Source organism: Sminthopsis crassicaudata, chromosome 3 (genome assembly GCF_048593235.1).
Source record: "Sminthopsis crassicaudata isolate SCR6 chromosome 3, ASM4859323v1, whole genome shotgun sequence".
Classification (NCBI taxonomy): Eukaryota; Metazoa; Chordata; class Mammalia; order Dasyuromorphia; family Dasyuridae; genus Sminthopsis; species Sminthopsis crassicaudata.
Window position 1 is genome coordinate 579,240,466 of NC_133619.1, and position 19,489 is coordinate 579,259,954.

General features: G+C 44.1%; 1 protein-coding gene across 2 annotated transcripts in view; it reads left to right on the plus strand.

Moving 5' to 3' along the window:
- CLPB (ClpB family mitochondrial disaggregase) overlaps positions 1-19,489 on the plus strand; it is a 174,593-nt gene that overhangs the window by 125,226 nt on the left and 29,878 nt on the right. Inside the window, exons 7-8 of one of the 2 annotated variants that reach the window (XM_074304913.1) lie at positions 199-267; positions 8,938-9,052. In XM_074304913.1, coding sequence (XP_074161014.1) covers positions 199-267; positions 8,938-9,052 — 184 coding nt within the window. The remainder of the gene's footprint in view (positions 1-198; positions 268-8,937; positions 9,053-19,489) is intronic. The other variant, XM_074304914.1, reaches the window with a different exon arrangement.

The window sequence follows — 19,489 nt, forward strand, 5'->3', positions numbered from 1 at the left end:
ACAGATAGACAAATGAACATATGTGCTCTATGTCTCCAGCAGTGTTGGTCTCTTTGGGGAAAAGAAGAGACATAAGCCCTTACCTCTTGGAGCTCACAGTCTGGTTAAGGAGACAAGACTCATATAACACATGGATCATTGAGGACAATATAAGATTGCATATGGTCAGCTACTAACCTATGTGTCTCCACCTCTAAGGATTGTATGAGCTCAGAGAAGAAAACAATCAGGGTGGAACGGATTATTGGAGAAGCCTTCCTGGAGGAGGTAGGACTGGAAGAGGGCTTTTAGGACATAGTGGATTTGCATAGGGAAAGAGGAGGAGGGGATAAGGCTTTCTGGGTCAGGGAATAGCCTGAATAATGGTGGGAATAAGTATTTTTAAAAATAAACTAAAGGTGGGAATGAGCCTGGCATGGGTCAGGAAAGTGAAACAATTAAGGTAGAGAGAACTATTGACAAGGTGAGAGCTAGAGCCAGACTGGAACCTCAGTTGTTAACCTGAAGATCTTGGACTTGACACAGAACCAGTATGAAAGCCAGTGACATTTTCTGGGCAGAGAAGGGCAAAAAAGAGTCTCAAGGTTGTAGGGGACCTCATAGGCCATCTAGTCTAAGTTCTTTCTCAACAAGAATCTTGTCCATAACATATCCAGCAAGTCATTGTGATCTGCCATCTGCCTGAAGATTTCCAGTGCTTCAAGGGGAGGGTGATCAGACTGAAGACCATACCCTGGGGGAATCCATTGAAGACATTAGGGAGATTTAACTTAGAGGAAAAGAGAACAGAACTGGGAGTGATAGGTAGAAATTGGTGACACAGAAAGGTGTTAGCTAGATAGAATTAAAAAAAAACTTCTCCTAATAATTGGAGTCAGCCAAAAGTAGAATCAACTGTCTTAGGAGAGTTTGTTCCCTATCGCTGCAGGCTCAGACAGAACCCAGATGGCCACTTATCAGGAATGTGGATTTCTATCCAGGTATGGATTAGAATAAATAACCTCTGAGGTCCCTTCCAGCTAGACTGATTCTGTAAGAGGGATTGGATAGGTAGTGGGAAAGTGTAATAATGGCCATGAGGGAAATGCAGGCATCTCCAGGCTTCAACTGATTGCTCCCTCCATTGGGCTCTTATTTCTACAACCCCTGCCATGTGCTTGGCCGTTTTGAAAGCTGATTGTGAACCCAGCCCTGTGTGAGATACCTTGCTGTAGGATTTGTGAACCAAATTCCTGTTTGCTCTTGTCTGATGACGTGAAAGGCTGAAGCTGATTTCCATGATCTGTCTGTGTCTAAGCCAGGTTAGCATGACAGCCTGACAGCTACTTCCTTCCCAGCCTTCTCTTCTGTAGACTGATCATCTCTAGTTCCTTTAACTGCTCTGAAAACATTCCTGTTTTCCATTGCAACCCTTCAGGTGGGCTTGTTCCTCTCTCCCCTCCCCCCAACATGCTCCTTTCAGAACAAAGCTTGCCAGCAGTCCCCTTGTTGGGTCAGCTGTTTGTTCTGAGCCCTTTCCCTTGCTCTCTGTGACCATGCAGAGTAATCACCCACAGACAAGTCTGCCTGTCACCCACCTCACCTGCTTCTACTCCCACCCCATCCTTTCTCTTGCTTGCTCTCCTCACATTCCCGCTTCCTGGGGGACACAGAGCCAGATGAGACACAGGGTGGCTCAGCTTCCTTCTTGGCTCTTGTGTAAGCACTCCCATCCTGCTGGCCAGCTTGGAGCCAGGCCTCAGCCCCAGGCCCAGAACACTTTCCTGTAAATGTCGTCACAGCCAAGAGGGGTGCCATGTCGAATCAAGGATGATGAGAGCCAGTGAACGCGATTACCCAGTCCAGATTAGCCGCTGGGAGCCAGTGGCCGCTGTCTCTAGGTGAGGGCTGTGGAAACTAATTGCATGTGTCTTTTATTAAGAAGATGGGCTCGCTTGCTTCTGTTTTTCTAGGCGCCACACCCCCAGCACCTCCCAACCAGGCATCCCAGGCCTCTGCTGGCAGTCTCCTTCTCAGCCCCTCTTCCAGTGGATGGCCTCATAACCCACCTGAAGAGGTGCTGCATTTAGGCCTAAAACCATGACACTTATAGAATCAAAAGATTTTAACCTGGGAGAGACAGTCTCACCCCCTCATTTCTACATGAGATCAATTAGTGCCATTATTGACAGGGACAGAAGAGGAATCAAGGCTGAGAGAAGTTAAGGTGGTGCAGAACCTTGCCAAGACTCAGACCCAGAAAGCCAGATGCCACGTCACTGTTCTTTCTAGGACATCATATAGTCTCTGCCTCTCCATCTCCATGGTTCCCAGCAAAGCACACCTCCTTCCCAAACCACAAAAATCAATCTCCTCCAGGACCTTCCTGCTCCCTTCCTCATGTATGTCTTCTCTCCTGACCAAATTGCAAATTGCTTGAAGACAGAATCCTTTTCTTACCTGCTAAGCTAACAAGTACTCAGTTAAATAAATCATTTAAATATTTATAAAACAGTCAGTCCACTCAAATTCTGATTATAACTTGAGAAGGGGTGAAGCATTAATGACCAGTAACGGAGATAATTCCATGAATAAGGTCCATGCACACCATGGAGTAGGATTAATCAGGTAATTAATCCAACCTCTGGATGCCTCTAGTCCAGGCCTAATCAGCAACCAGTTGGTCCTTTGGAAATCTGTCACATAGATAGGAAGCCTAATCTGCCTACACCTGGTTTGTTTTGTCCTTTGTTTTCTTGAAGAGAGGACCAAAATGGCATCACTGGGTCAGAATCAAGTTAGTGTGTCTGACTGGAACTGATCAGACCAGTGTGAACTCGGGATGCTCTGCAACAGGTCAGACACAGATAGTCCCTATGAACATTTGGGGTGGCTTCTCTTAATTTTATGCATCTCATGTTTCTTCTGAGCTAATTCAATTCTGCTTTGCTTAGAGAGCAAAGGACCTTCTCTGATGAGGGCACGCCAGGCTGGGCAGTCCAGTACCAAATATCTTCTATGTCGTACAATCAATCTAAAATTCTTGAGACTTTGAGAGGGTCCTTGTATCACATTTTTCGACCACCTTGTGTTTGCCCTCTGTGAGTTCTCCATAAAATAGGTTTTTTTGAGTAGTTTGGCATTCAAACAATATGCCTAACCCAGTGGAGTTGCTTGGCAGTTTAGTTCAAGAAAGGACCTCAATATAGTATCTTAAACTGCCAGGTGATCTTCAGAGTCTTTCCAAAACAACTCAAATGGCTTGGCGCTGGTACTGTCCAAGTTCCTGGGCATACAACAATGATGTCCGCATAAGAACTCTGTAGCCTTCAGTTCGATAGTCGGTCTAATACCCCTCCTCTGCCACACTTGCCTTTGGAGCCTCCCAAACACTGAGTTAGCTCTGGCAAAATACATGTGTACATTCCTGGAAAGCATACTCCCAAGGTAAGTGAACTATAATTCTGGCTGACTAAAGCTCTAAGAGGCTCACGATTACCAGACATGGCAGGGAGCCCTTAGGAAGAAAGGAGTTGGAAACAGCAACAGCAGTGCTCGCTTACTACTGAAGACTTGTACATTTCATGAGCTTTTCATCACCAACTCTGTATTCCATTTACCTAAAAGGAATAAAATTTCATGAATGCATCCTTGCAGCAAACTGGCATTTAATAAGACTGTGTCATTGCAAGAAGAAATAGACAGGATGTGAAAGTAGCAAAGGCAATGCATGGTGCAGAGTGCTGGACTGATCATAGACTTATTCTCTCCAAACTGAGTATTCACATTCAGCAAAAGTGACAGCCTCAAGACAGAAAGACTACCAGAAGAATGCCAACAGATTAGAGCACTTCTCTGAGAGGAAGTAGTTTGCTGCTAACTTGGAGGATAAATTGAGCCAACCCACACTTAGCAACAGTGGAGCACAAGAGGAATGGGCAGCTTTCGGAGCTGCTCTTGTACTTGCTCCCCTGGGTCAGAACACTCATAAACATCAAGACTAATTTGATAAAAATGATGGGGAAATTCAGAAGCTGCTAAATACAAAACAAGAACTCCACAGGGTATACCAGCAAGATAAGTTCATCCATCTCTAAGAAGGTAGCCTATACCTAGTGGAGATATTTTTATAAATAAATAAATAAATAAAAATAGAGAGCAAGAGCATTCCCCTAGGGGCAGGGCCCATATCAGTGTCTGGTGCTCACATATTTTCTGCACTAAGACCCTAAAGATTTGTCTTCTCTTAAGTGGCTTGGTATGTTCTACCTCTTCTAGACCCAACCCACTGCCTGTGTAAGCCAAAGACCATCACAGCCTCTCTTCTTAGTCATTCTTCTCAGCCCAACTTGGCCCTGCCCAGTGCTGCACTCCCTGCTGCTGCCTGCATCCCACAATATTTCCTGCAGGAAGGGAGATGGGAGCCTAGCCAGAGCCCATTTCAGGACTCACAGAAAGGAGCCATTCAGAACATCCTGCATCTCTGTTATTCTTCTAGCTTCCTATGAATGAGCTAGCCTGGAAGGGGACAAACAACAAGAACATAAAGACCATAATGCTCTTTTCTTTCCTTCAACACATTTAGGAAAGGTCTTCAAAGTTTTCAAAACTCTCAGACATTCAACTAATCTGGATTTTATTCCACTACAAGAGACACTTCAACACCATCTCCAAAAGGAGATTCTTAATCTCTGCTTAGATACTTTAGGGATGCAAAACTCTTAACTCCCAATGCAGCCTGGTTCCCTATGATATAGCTCTGATTATTTAAAAATGTCTTCCTCATGTTAAACTGAACTTTGTCTCCCCATACCCTTTACACATTAGCACTAAGGTTGTTTTCTTTGGCCAAGCAAGACCTATCCTCTTCCCCACTGTCTTTAAAGCATTGAAGCTCAGTTAGAAGAGATTTCAATCCAAACTGAATCTAATCAAGAATTCCCTGTACCCCCTCCCCAACAAGGTCATGCAGCCTATTTGAGAACTTGAAACATTGAGAAGTTCACCACCTAATAAGCAACCCATTCCACTCTTAGAGACTTCTAATTGTAGAAAGTTGTTTGTTTGGGGTTTTTTTTTTCTTTTGTGGGGTCCAAATCTTACTGCTTCTAACTGCCATCCATTGGAGAAATTATCTCTTTCCAGCAACATCTTACCTGTTTTAAAGAGTTACATTTTAAAGAGAGTGCATTGCAGCAGTAAGAATAGATGAGTGTTATGTCATATCCAAGGGTCTTTTTCTCAGTGCTCATCCTTCTTGACTTCAGTCCAGCATCTGTCACAAGGAACCATCCCTTCCTCAAAACTATCTCCTCTTGGCTTCAGTGACATTGTGCCCTCCTGGTTCTCTCACCATGAATATTTTTCAAAGCTTTCTTGGGGCTTTTACTCCTTCTTCTCTTCTTATCTCTCCCTCTTTCTTTCTCTCTCTCTCTCTCTCTCTCTCTCTCTCTCTCTCTCTCTCTCTCTCCCTCCCTCCCTCCCTCCCTTCCTCCCTCCCCCCCTTTTTCTCTCCTCCCCCCTCCCCATCACACACACATTAGGTTATGTCTCTATATAATTATCAGATCTATGTATCCAGCCCTAATGTCTGTCTTGAACTCCAGTCCCATGCTGCCAGCTGCCTTCTGGAAGGCCCACCAACATCTTAAATTCAGCCTATAATTTCATCAGTGGATGGAGCTTCCATGATGAAATTTCCTCTGCCAGGGCAGATTTATGTCAGTTTTGCAGCATAAAACTTAGTGCTTGCAGCACTGAGACTTCCCCAGAGACATATGACTTGCCTATGTTAGAGGCAAGACTTGAACCCACATTTTTGCCTGATTTCAAAACCAAGGATCTGGCCTCTGGGTAAGGGGTACTTAATAGGTCTTGTGGGTGTAATAAGTACTTAACATTTGTCCTGGTTTGAACTGAATTAACCTGAATCCATAAAGGCATTTCCTTCTGCCAAATTCAGTGCAACAATTCAGCAAGTGTTTATTAAATGTCTTCTATATACAGGGCAAAGGCTGTTCAGCACTCAGAATACAATCACTGATCACTGCTAAGCACCGGGATAGAAAGAAAAGGAAGGAAACTATACCTCCTAGAAAGGCTCTTACCCTCAAACAGGGAGGACATACATGTATGTCTAAAAGAGTAAATAGTAAGTGAATAAAAATGCAGAAAGTTGAGAGAGAGAAAGAGGGTTTGGTCATCAAAGGATTCAGGAAAGATATCTAACAAAAGGTGATGCTAAAACTGTATAAGGAAGAAGAAGGACCTTCTAGGCTAGAGAAAAGAGGGTAGGGAAAGGAGAAACCAGCCTGTTCCTTTAAAAATTGCATTCTAGGGGCAGCTAGGTGGCGCAGTGGAGAGATCACCAGCCCTGAAGTCATGAGGACCTGAGTTCAAATTCGGTCACAGACACTTAACCCTTCCTAGCTGTGTGACCCTGGGCAAGTCACTTAACTTTTGCTGAGGTTCCCCCTCCCCCCCCCAAAAAAAAAAGGAATTTGCATTCTAAGGCCCTACAAGCCTAATGAGGGAGAGTCTGAAAGGGGTAGAGTAGAGTGAGGAGAACCTTAGAAAAGCTATCAGAAGATCTGGATTCAAATTCCAGCTTTGCCATTGATGCACCCCAAGCAAGTCATTTTATTACCATAAGTCTGTTTCCCCCATCTATAGAAGAAAGAGGTTAAGAAAAAGGGGAGAAAAAAAAAAAGAAAGAAGTTGGACTAGAAAAAATTTAAGGTTCCTTGCAGCTCTAATTATAGAAGACCTAAGAGATTCCTGCCTTTCCCAATCCTTTAAGGGACTTCTTGCTTGTTTCATGACATCCTCATGTGGGAAGTGGTTTAAGTTGTGCCTGCAAAAGACTGTTCTTCCCAGAGGAAAACACTTCACATGGCACCAAACCTAGGGCCTCGTTTATGCCTGGGTGACTAGAGGAAGCTCTAGAAATATGGATGGCAGAGTCAGAGCTCAGTGATGTATGCCACGCCTGAGGGAGCCATACGGTGACACGCTAGATTCCATCCCGCAAGCATCGTTCCACTGGGATCGGCAGCCGAGTTATTGCTCCATATGAAACATGGGGACTGATGGGAGCTTTCAGTTACAGACTGATAGCAACAGCCAAAATTGGATTGTTTGCTATTTATTGTTTTTAACTTCTGTCAGGGTCACTACCATCTCAGGAAAACACTGCCAGAGTGGCTGATATTTTTTATCCACTCTGCCCACAAGAGCAGTCTGCAACCACGACTTTTTTGACAGGACCTAGGTTTGGTAGGCAGAGGATCCCCGTGCCCAGAGGGAACCCTCAGAGCATGCAGGAGTGGGGGTAGGGAGTGGGGTTGAGCATACCTCAGAAAGTAGTGTAGGTGTTTTCTAGAAAGACAGATTTGGACGCGGTCTCAGAAGAACCGAAGAGGCTCAGCTCCCAGTCACTTCAGTTGGCCAGTCAGTGATCTCTTGCAAGAGAGGCTAAGAAGAGGTTCAAGGTAGAAAATTAGACTAGCTACTCTGTTATCTGTGAGTCTGTGATTCTGGGAGTTCACAGTTTACTGCTAATTGGACACAGGGACAAAATTAATTCACTAAGAAAGGGCTCTTTCCTTCTCTGTTCTGCCCACTTTTTGCAACTTGGCTCTGAGGTCACTGCCTTCCACCACGCAGGGTCTGTTTTAAGTCTGGGCCACATCATTGAGCACACAGTCATGTTTTTAAAAGCTTTATTGAACCTTTTTTTGCAGCATAGTAATTTCTTTCATAGCCACCTTGAACCATCTTTTGGAATAAAAACAATTAAGGCAATCTGAGAGGCATGTATTCTTGCCAACAATTGCTATAGTGAGTGCTGGCTCTTGAGTCTCAGCTTTGCCACTTATTCTTTGGGCTTATAGTTTGCACAATAAGTGTCTTAGACATTCTCTCTCTCTCTCTCTCTCTCCTCTCTCTCTCCCTTTCTCTCTCTCTCTCTCTCTCTCTCTCTCTCTCTCTCTCTCTCTGTCTCTCTCTATCTATCTATCTATCTCTTTCTCTCTCTCTCCTCAAAATCTGTGATCCAGGAGAATTTGACAGCATATCCAGTATTCTGTACCCATAGCCCCCACCTCACTCCAGAGAGGAGGGGTACATTTCCCCTGAGCTCCACTGCCTTTTGGTGCCATGTAATTCTATGTATATTGTTTTGATTTTTCTTTCTTTGTTCTGTATCAGTTCATACTAGTCTCCCCATGTTTCTCTGAAATCTTCTTTTTCATAGTTTCTTATGGTGCAGGAGTGTTCCACTATATTCATTTACCAGAACTTGTTAAACTCTTCTCCAGTTGATGGATACTAGCTTCGTTTCCAGGTTGTTGCCACCACAGAGGCATTGCTGGTGAATATTTTGATAGTTTGGGACCTTTCTGTCTTAGACTTGCTTGGGGTCTGTGCCCTGCAGTAAGAGTAATTTATTGTTTTCTAATGATTTCCCATGTGTCATTCTCACCTCCCCATCTTAGAGCTAGACTGCTAGGACCCCAGGAATGTGACCATGCCTTCCTCTGCTCCTGTTTCCCCTCACAGCATAACAGAACCCAGGTCTCTATAGAATGAGTGAATTGGATTTGGGCAGTAGCGAGTCCATGGGCTGAGTCTGCCTCTGGGAAGGGCCATCCTCATCCTCAAGTACTCTCTGCCCGTGACTGCTTTGTGGTTTCTCTAGGAGTAGAGTCTGGCTTCCAATCCTTTCCTATTCCTCAGTTCCCTGCCCCAGATTGCCAAGCTCCCTAGCCCAATTACTTCTGTTTTGAGTGAAATAAGGGGACTTTTCCTCTGAAGCCAGCTCTGGGCATTCATTTTGTCCAAGGAAGAAAAATATAGAATCTCTGTCCCCTGGGAGGCCTGTGGGCTAGGGTAGGCTGATCTAGGATGTGAAAGATACTGTCACATTCCAAGCTGTCTGTCCTTTTTTTTTCCTGCCAGTATCAGGAAAAGCAACGGAAACGTGAGGCTGAGGAACGTCGTCGTTTCCCTCTCGAGCAGCGGCTAAAGGAGCACATCATTGGCCAGGAGAGCGCCATTGCCACAGTGGGAGCAGGTAAGCTTCATGCAGTGCCCCTGGCAGTCCGGCATTCTGACATTCCCAGTGCAAGGGCAGGGGTGGAACCATCCCAGTTTCCTCCTGAGAGTGGAGAGGTGGCTGGGGATCAGACTGGCCATCAAAAAGGAGCAATGATTTCCAAAACCCAAACAGCAAATAATTGCCCAATGGTACTGAGCTTTCTGCCGCTGGGGGTGCCTTTAAAAAGTAAATTCAATCCAGTCCGTTGAGAGGTGGAACAAGCAGAACTACATGTACAAATCCATTCATTCTGAGAATCCTGTCAACTGAACTGAAGAAAAGTGCTGTGAATCTATTTCATAAAGCATTAGAGCTCAAAGGAACCTTATAAATTATCCAATCCAAAGATTTCTCCAAAGTCACATAATAGTAATTTTCTCATCTGCAAAATGGGGCTAGACCCCTCTCCAGGATCCCATTCTGCCATGTGGAATCTCTCTGATTGGTGGTCCCATGAGCACCCCCAGCAACCACGGCACTGCTTGCCTGGGCCTCGCCACTCAGCTCTCTGTGTGTACATTCTCTCCGCTGCCCCAGCCGTTGAGCTCTATCCGCTTTGAGACGGACTGAACCTAGAGGCAAGAAAGGTTCAGATCCTGCCTCACACCTGTGGCATCTGTGCTACCAAAGATACGTAATCTCTCTGAAGTTTAGAAGAGAGAATGAATGTAACGTGCATTTACATCATTGCTGTGTGACTTATCCAAGGTCATACAGCAAAGAAATATTGGAACTGGGTTCAGACTTTGGTGTCTCCTGACTCCAACTCCAGTGCTCTTTCTATTATGCTGCATTGCCTTTCCTAAGATAATTTGAGTATTATTATCTCCATTTTACGTATGGGAAAACTAAGGTGAAGTAACTGGCCCAAAGTCTTATAGCTAGAACTAGAATTTAATTTAGGCTTTCTGACTCCAATTGAGAAACCTTATGGTGTTTGTAAGAAACATCCTTACTTTCCTTCCAACTCAGTGTAACAAGGGCACATGTCTACACAGCCCTTCAAGAGACCATGTGCCTTACTTTAGGGGTCTAACCCAAGGCTATGAATCGAGATAGGAGGGGGAAAATTGTAACACTTCAGTTAGATCAGAAGTGAGAAGGGCACTGGGTGGTCCTGCTGGAGCCTCCTGGTTCTCCTCACTCACAGGGCCAGCTCTACTCCCTAAATGTAGCCCCGGTCTCTGCCTCCACACACTGGGTTACCCAAGCTATCGAGCTGTAAATTTCCAATCTAGCCGCCAAGCCTGGGTGATAAAAGGGGCCATCAGGCCGAAATTGTGTCCTTCCCTCTGGGGCCTCCAGAGGAAAGTTTGTCACCTTCCAGAAAGCAATTAAAGATTTAATTGAAAAAAGAAGGCAGGCCGCCCCAGCCTGACCCTCTATTATCCCCAGTTCATCAGGGAACAAGGGTCCTAATCACCAGGGCCAGGGGACCAGCCTGTGTCCAGAGACAAAAGGAGCTGTCGGAGCCCCCTGACCCAGAGTGTGCTGTTAGCCCAAGGTCAGGAGGTTGTCCACTGCTTTCATTGAAGTTAGCCTAGAGTCCCCAAACCAGGCAGTGCCCCTCCCCTTCTAGGCAGAAACCCTCCCCCCCCCCCCATTGCCTCCCCTTGACAGAGCTCCTAGCAGGGCCAGTTACCATATAGGTCATAGGATTTAGACCTTGCAGGGACATTTTACAGAAACAGACAGGAGAGGGGAAAACTGATCCAAAATGACACTGGGGAGTAAGTAGTAGGTGATGTGCCAGCATGCCGGCCCGGCCAGCCTGCTGCCTCACCACCACAGGATGGGCCTGCCCAGCCTCCGGGGCTGGATGACACAGAAGGAACAGACTCTTTGCTCTCTCTTTGCTGGGCTGCTTCTGGTTGGAGAAAAGGAAGAGGGAGGGGCCCCTGGAAAGGAGAGACAAATGACCCTACCAGAGATTTAATAAAACATCTCCTACCGGCCTTTTATGTCCACACGGATCAGGACATACCTGCCACCATAATATTTCCCCTTGGGCTCCCTCAAGGTCCTTTAGCCAGCAATCTGCCCACTCTCCTTTGACCTTCCTCCCTTGCCCGTGTCTCAAGCTAACAAGATAAGTGAGGCATCGGGAAGCCAGTGGAGGGACAGGGGAATGGACCTGCATTTCTCATTCGACGCTGCCTCTTTTTTTTTTTTTTTTTTTTTTTTTTTATGGCATCTCATTCCTTAGCATAGGGAAAGAGTATGGAGCCTGAGAGAATCCAGGATCCTGATTGACAGTTGCCTCCATACCCACCAAGGGCCCTCAGTCTCAAGCAGCCAAGTCCCAAAGAAGCTCCTCTCAACTCAAGTCCAGTTCACATGAGTTCAACATCTCACTGTGCTGCTGTTTATGTGCCCTCGATCAATCCACTTAACCTTGTCTTGGCCTCAATTTCCCCATTTTTTATAAAATGTTTTATAAAAAAGTTAATAGTTCCTGTCTCACAAGGGTGTTGTGAGGATCAATTGAGATAATAGATGAGAAAGCCCTTTATAAAGGGCCAATTGCATATAAGGGATTATTAGCTTTTAATCCTAAAGAAGAAAGCCGATCTAAAGAGGCACATTAAAACTAGAGTAGAGACTGACCAAGAACCAAAGATATGCAAAAGCAGGCTTAGGAAAATCTCACCCACCTCAGTCAGCCCCCTGGTTTTTGCCAGCTGATGACCCACCAATCACACACCATACTGCAAGACTGTGGTTGGTACTGCTCCCTCCTTCAAAGTGTCTCACTTACAGATAAATTCTGCTTTTTAGTAATGACACTTATGAATCCTTATAAGTGAGTTTTATTTCTCTCCCTCTCTCCATTCCCCCCCCCCAAACATCTCTGACAAATGGCTACCCCGTCCCTGATTACAGATCTCCAGTAATGGGAACATGTTACCACCTCCTAAAGCAATACATCCACTTTTGGAAGAGCTGTCATTGGTCAGCCTACATTCTCTTCTTGGTGACTTCCACCCAGTGCTCCTCATTCTGCCATTTTAAACCTAACAAAACCAGGTTTATCCATCTTTCACATGACAGTCTTTCAGATACAAGACAAATCTTGTTTCTTTGTTTTCCTTATCTCCCCACTGCCCAGTGCCTTTCTCTGGACATTTTCTAGTTTTATCAATGAATCCTTCCTGAAATATAGTTCTCCAAATGAGCTCTAGGTGTACAAAACAACAAGTGATTCTTGGCACTACGTCATTTGCACATTTGACCATTCCTTTCATGTGTATCTTCATCTATGTCATTAAATATCCTCAGGCCCAATTTCCTGATGCTTACTATTGAGACCAGGGATTGGTCCAGTTGACTACTCTTTGGAGCCAGTCATTCAACTGAGTCTACTACAATGTACTCTGACTTCTCAGTAAGTAGCCATGTCTTCCCAAAGACCCTGTCAAGTATTTTCTGACATCCAGGCATTCCTCACATCTACACATTACCAAAAAGGAAAGAGAGTTAATCTGTCATGACCTATTTTGAGTTCTTGCTAACTCTTAAGTGATTCCCATATCTTTTTGTAAATGCTCTGAGCCTTTTTCTTTAATATGTGTTAGAATCTTCCTATCCCAGCCATGGAAATAAAGAGAGGACCAGGAGCAGGCTTAGGGTGTGGAAGGAAGGTGATGAATTCTCTTTTGTTCACCATGTGTCCAGTCATTTGTTTGATCTTGCTCTTACTCTTCAACTTCTTCTATATCCTGCCCCTCTACAGCACTCCCAATGCAACCACCCTATTCAGGATCTCATTTCCTATTGACCAGCCTATTGTGATAGCCTCCCAATTGGTCTTCCTGCCTCCAGGATGCCCATTCTTCACTGTGCCGTGTAAATTATCTTCCCATCACACTGGTCTGATCGAAGTACAGTTCCCTCATGCCTGTCAAGTGTGAATCCTCAGATATGTTACTTAGCACCTGCCACAATTTGCCTCCTCCGCATCTTATCTCACACTTATTTCCCATCACATACTCTTCGGTTTCATAAAAATAATTGGACTAATTTGTTCCCCCTCATCTGCTGATATCATTTCTGCCTGCCCATACTCATGGGCCTTGCTTAAAAGTTACCACTTCTTGAAGCTTTCACAGACCCCACCATCTCCTTCCTCTTATTTCTCCTAATGCCATTTTCCTGTTTGTTTCTTTTGTACTTAGATTAATTTTTTGTGAACTCATTCTTTTTTTGATTAGACTGTAAGCTTCTTAAGAGCAAAGCCTGTGTCAGAATTTAGTGTTGTAACTACAGAGCTCAGTTCAATCTTCCACAAATAAAATGGTGAATGGCAATTTCTGTAATGTATATTGCATGCAGTAGTTTGCAGAGTACTTTCTTCAGAAGTCTTCTGAAAGAGGGCTGTATTCTCTGACTACTATTCATCTGTGTTCTCATTCTCTACTTCTCATGCCCCCACAACTAAGAAATAAATGGGTATAATGGCAAGATCATTGGACTTGGAAGTCAGAAAACCCAGTTCCTTCAACAGATTCTTGTATAGTCTGGTCTTCATTTCTTTCAGCATCCTAGTTAACAGGAACAGAGCTGTAGCTATATACAAGTCTACCAATCTCCAGTCTAAGGAGACACATGGTTCAGTTGGGAGGGGCGGCAGACTGGGCAAGGCTGAGAGTATCTAACCCAGAGAATGAAGTAAATTTGTAGAGAAAAGGAACTGCCCTCGGGGACAAAGACTTGCCCTTTCCCCTCCTCCCCACATGAACAGAAGGGATTCTTTTCTTGCTTACAAATGGTGATGGATGAGGAGAGCCTGGGGCCTTTGACACTGGTAGGGAAGGTACACATTAGAGCCCTTAATTTGTGGAGACCGGCCAGACCAGGGCCCAGGGAATCCTAGTCTTTACTTTGCCCTCACAATCCCTCTAGTCTGGAATGTTAGGTTTGTGCTGTCATGGTCTGCCAGACTTGGGGTGGGTTCTTTTTCTAAGATCCAGAAGCCAGAGAGACAGAATGGTGCAAAGAGTTCCCTGTGGACCCCTCATTTTAGATCCCTAGATTCAGAGTTTCTTTCTCTAAAGAGAAGAGGAGACTTACTATCAGTACTGAGATATGAGGCTGGGGAGCCATGCAGGGAACAGCTGAAGAAAGAGAATTTCAGTGTCAGGTGCAGCAACATCTCAGTTTTTCCAACTTTTTTTTCCCCTTTTTATTATGAAAATAGGCTTAATTTCTTCTATTAGGTCCAAAATTTCCCTGACCTTCCTTTATCCTGTGGATATTTTATGACGTATGTTTTAGAAGTCTCATCCAGAATCTAGTTTTATGGAGTTTTGAGAGCCTCGCCCCCAAGTTGGCCATGTATGCTTAAGTTTTCAGGCTTAATCTCCACATATACAGATGGAAGATTCTCTCCCGCATGATCACAGATCCTTGAAGTATCCATAATTCAAAGGATTCACCCCTGAGCCATCCCAACAGTTACAAGTTCTAGAATCACGTCATCTCTCAGTTTTTTTTTTGTTTTTTTTTTATTTTTTTTTATTTTTTTTTTATTATATATATATATATATTTTATAATATTATCCCTTGTATTCATTTTTCCAATTTACCCCCCCTCCCTCTACTCCCTCCCCCCGACGACAGGCAATACCATACATTTTACATGTGTTACAATATAGTCTAGGTACAATACATGTGTGTGAATATCATTTTCTTGTTGCACAATAAACATTAGAATCCGAAGGTACATGCAACCTGGGCAGACAGATATTAGTGCTAACAATTTACATTCCCCTCCCAGTGTTTCTTCTCTGGGTGTAGCTACCTCTGTCCATCATTGATCAACTGGAAGTGAGTTGGCTCTTCTTTATGTTGAAGATTTCCACTTCCATCAGAATACATCCTCATACAGTATTGTTGTTGAAGTGTACAGTGATCTTCTGGTTCTGCTCATTTCACTCAGCATCAGTTGATGTAAGTCTCTCCAGGCCTCTCTGTATTCCTCCTGCTGGTCATTTCTTACCGAGCAATAATATTCCATAACCTTCATATACCACAATTTACCCAACCATTCTCCAACTGATGGACATCCAACTTCCAGTTTCTAGCTACAACAAAAAGAGCTGCCACAAACATTTTGGCACATATATGTCTCTTTCCGCTCTTTAGTATTTCTTTGGGATATAATCCCAGTAGTAGCGCTGCTGGGTCAAAGGGTATGCACAGTTTGATAACTTTTTGGGCATAATTCCAGATTGCTCTCCAGAATGGTTGGATTCTTTCACAACTCCACCAACAATGTATTAGTGTCCCAATTTCCCCACATCCCCTCCAACATTTGTCATTATTTGTTCCTGTCATCTTAGCCAATCTGACAGGTGTGTAGTGGTATCTCAGAGTGGTCTTAATTTGCATTTCTCTGATCAGTAGTGATTTGGAACACTCTTTCATGTGAGTGGATATAGTTTCAATTTCATCATCTGAGAATTGTCTGTTCATATCCCTTGACCATTTATCAATTGGAGAATGGTTTGGTTTCCTATAAATCAGGGTCAGTTCTCTATATATTTTGGAAATGAGACCTTTGTCAGAACCTTTGTTTTTAAAAATATTTTCCCAATTTGTTACTTCCCTTCTAATCTTGTTTGCATTAGTATTATTTGTACAGAAACTTTTTAGTTTGATGTAATCAAAATCTTCTATTTTGTGATCAATAATGATCTCTAGTTCTCCTCTGGTCATAAATTCCTTCCTCCTCCACAAGTCTGAGAGGTAGATTATCCTCTGTCCCTCTAATCTATTTATTATCTCCCTCTTTATGCCTAAATCATGGATCCATTTTGATCTTATCTTGGTATATGGTGTTAAATGTGGATCCATATCTAATTTCTGCCATACTAATTTCCAGTTTTCCCAACAGTTTTTTCCGAATAATGAATTTTTATCCCTAATGTTGGAATCTTTGGGTTTGTCAAAGATTAGATTGCTATAGATGTACCCTTTTTTGTCCTTTGTATCTAATCTGTTCCACTGATCTACCGGTCTATTTCTTAGCCAATACCAAATGGTTTTGGTGACTGCTGCTATATAATATAGCTTTAGATCAGGTACACTTAGACCACCTTCCTCTGAGTTTTTTTTCATTAGTTCCCTTGCAATTCTTGACCTTTTATTCTTCCATATGAATTTTGTTGTTATTTTTTTCTAGGTCATTAAAATAGTTTCTTGGGAGTCTGATTGGTATAGCACTAAATAAATAGATTAGTTTGGGGAGTATTGTCATCTTTATTATATTCGCTTGGCCTATCCAAGAGCACTGAATGTCTTTCCAATTATTTAAATCTGACTTTATTTTTGTGGCAAGTGTTTTGTAATTTTTCTCATATAATTCCTGACTATTCTTTGGTAGATGGATTCCCAAATATTTTATACTCTCAACATTTGTTTGGAATGGAATTTCTCTTTGTATCTCTTGCTGTTGCATTTTGTTAGTGCATCTCTCAGTTTTTGACACGGTTTGTCATCTAGTATCCCCTTAATGAGATCCCGTTGAAGGAGAACCCTGAACTTCCAGAGCCACGTCTGGACATCTCCAAAATGCATTGTTATTTAGGACAAATTTAAACGTGCCTCTCTGTAACTTCCACACAGTTCTCCTAATTCTGCCTTTGGGACTAAGCAGGAGGAGGCACAATCCAGTGTCAGTTTTCTAGCTTTTCAAAAAGTCCCAGATAGGGCCTGACCAAGGCCAGGGAAAGTAGGCCCATCATCTCTAAGTCAGAATACTGTGCCTCTATTTATGCACCCTGGATCAAGTGAAGTCTTTGACTTCTTTGTTAGAGCTTGTAGTCTACTATAATCCCCAGATCTTTTTTTCAGATAACTTGATATGCTGTGCCTCTCTATCCTATATTTATGTTGGTTTTCTAAACCCATGTTTCTAATCAGGACAGATATATTCAGCCTAGCATTCTAGACTTCCATCAGTATATTTCAGGCTCCAAATGATTGTTGGCCAAATAAAGTTGAAAATTGTTTAGGAAGAATACCAGAGCTGTGAAAAAGGGTATTGGAAAACCCCGTGGCCTTTGCCACAAACTAGGCTTGCTGTAATAGGAGTCGGAAGGAGGCATTATTTAGGTGATGCGAGATAAAGGTCAGAAGAGAGGGCTAAGGAAGTCAGGAATATTCCTTTCCCCACAATCTGAGAGCACTGGGATTGTTCTCAGATCTCTAAAAGAACTGTAGGCTTGTCCTTGTTTTAAAGTCAGGGAATACAGGGAAATTTTTAGAAGGCTCATCCAGGGTCAGATTAGCAAATCTATACTGATCATGTCCTGTGGATAGGACCCTGAGAAGAGGACCGCCCCCAGTAGTTCATATGCGGAGTTGGGGGGAAGGGGAGGAATATCTTGGCCCTAACCTTGGGGGACATAAGCCAAAAGTGGCTCTAAGGAGAAGCTGGCCTGGCCCTGTCCGAGGCATTCATAGCCTCATGGGGGAGACGGAGCTCATCCTTAGGATACAGTGAGAGAACAAATGAGCACCTGCATCATCAGGATAAATTGGACTCTGAGGGCCATCCGTGGCCAGAGGAAGGGGAGCTCCGGAGCTCATTGGGAGTAGCAGTTTTCAGGGAGCTTCAAGAAGGCTTCCTAATGGAGAGAGACCTTAAAAGATGGGCAAATTTGGCAGCAGACAGGAATACTTCCTAGCCTGCTTGTGTCCTGTCTGCTCCACACCAGGTCTCCCCTTCTGGAGCAGCGTGGCATAGAGGAAAAACCCCTGGAATCAGACGACCTGGTTCTCATCTCGCTTCACCTGCTTACTAATTGTGTGACCCTGAGGCAAGGCACCTCTCCCTTCTGAGCCTCAGCCTTCCTGTCTGTGAAATAAACAAACTGGGGCTAGACAAGCCCGAATGTTCCCAGCAGGGAACCCCTTCCTCTTCCCTCCCTAGACCTAGTCTTGATTTTTGTGTCCCACCCCTCTTCTGCTCCCCTGCTCTGAGGGGGTCGTGGGTTAGGGCCTTCAGTGGCAGCATGGGTGGCCTCAGCCTCTCAGGCGTAGCTCAGTCCCTGCACTATGGCTTTCATGGACATCTAGAAATGCACCAAGCATGGGTGGGCCTAAAGCTTGGCAACCCTATGGGTGCCATGAAGATGGGCAGCCAGCGAAGCGCTGCTGAATGAATTGATTTGATAAACGGACATTTATTACACTCACAAATTGGCTGAAACCAATTTTGGTCACATCAACCCCTGATAAGTGCTGGGGTATTGATTTGTGCAAAGTAATACAGTGAATTTATCAGTTCAATCCCCAGCTGAGGGGCCTCTGGAAGACTCCAACACACTGTTATGGTGTTACAGATGGAGAAAATAAGGCAAGAACCAAGCTGTCAGGGACCCAGATCCCCTCAGCCTTCCTAGAGCTAGGCAGAGCCACCCCCTGAATGGCCTAGAGGAAGACCTAGAGGAAAGAACCCGCTTCTTCCCACTTCTGGAATGTAGGACCCTGTTATGGGGAGGGGCCCATCCCATACCTTTCCCTTCAGAATTCAGCTGCTGAGCCCTGCTCTTTCCCACTTGAATGTTGAAAGGAACGTCAGAGTTCATCTAGCTCAGCCCCATTCCAAATGTGAATTCTATCTGTAATTTAACTACAGACTTCCCGAGCAAGCCATTTCATTTTCAAACAGCTCTAACTACTGGGGAAAATTTCCATGTATTAAACCACAATCAATCTGATTTCCTGTATTTTCAGTTTTGTCTTCAAGGGCCAAATTTTCCTCTTCCTTGTGAGTTTTTTTCCCCTTCAAATGTTTTAAGTCTCCCTAAATTTCCTGCTCTTGAGGTTCAGTATTCCTTGTTCCACAGGGATGGTTGCCAGCTCCATTCCCAGTCTATTAACTCTCAGCCCGACTCAGCAAGGCCCCTTCTTATATGTGGTCCTTGGAACAGGACTTAGTGAACCTGGTGTGATCTGACTTAGGGAAGGTTTCTTAGCACTGCTAAGAGGGAGTGTGCTCCTTAAGAAGAGCAAACCCAAGTGCTGCCTAAAACAGCCCGGTAGAGGAGACAAGAGGCACAAAAGTTGAATGGTTAAGTTTTTTTTTAATAAATATGTAACCATAATTCAGGACCAAAAGATATACAGACTCTTAAGGTCTGTAGAGGCTCCAGAAAAAAAGGATCCATATGAGCTAGAAGAGTTGGGGAAAAACCTGGACAGTATGAGATTTGAACTTGTTCCTGGTCAGTACAGGCAGAGAAGATGGAAGGAAGCTCCAGTGGGAGAAAGAACCTGAGTGAAGGCAGAATGAGCTTGGTGTGTTTGGGGAGGAGATGCCCTTGGCTGCTTCTGCCTTTCTCAATTCACCCTCCCCAACAGGATTGGAGGAGAGAAAACATCATCTTTTTCCTCAGTGCCTGTGAA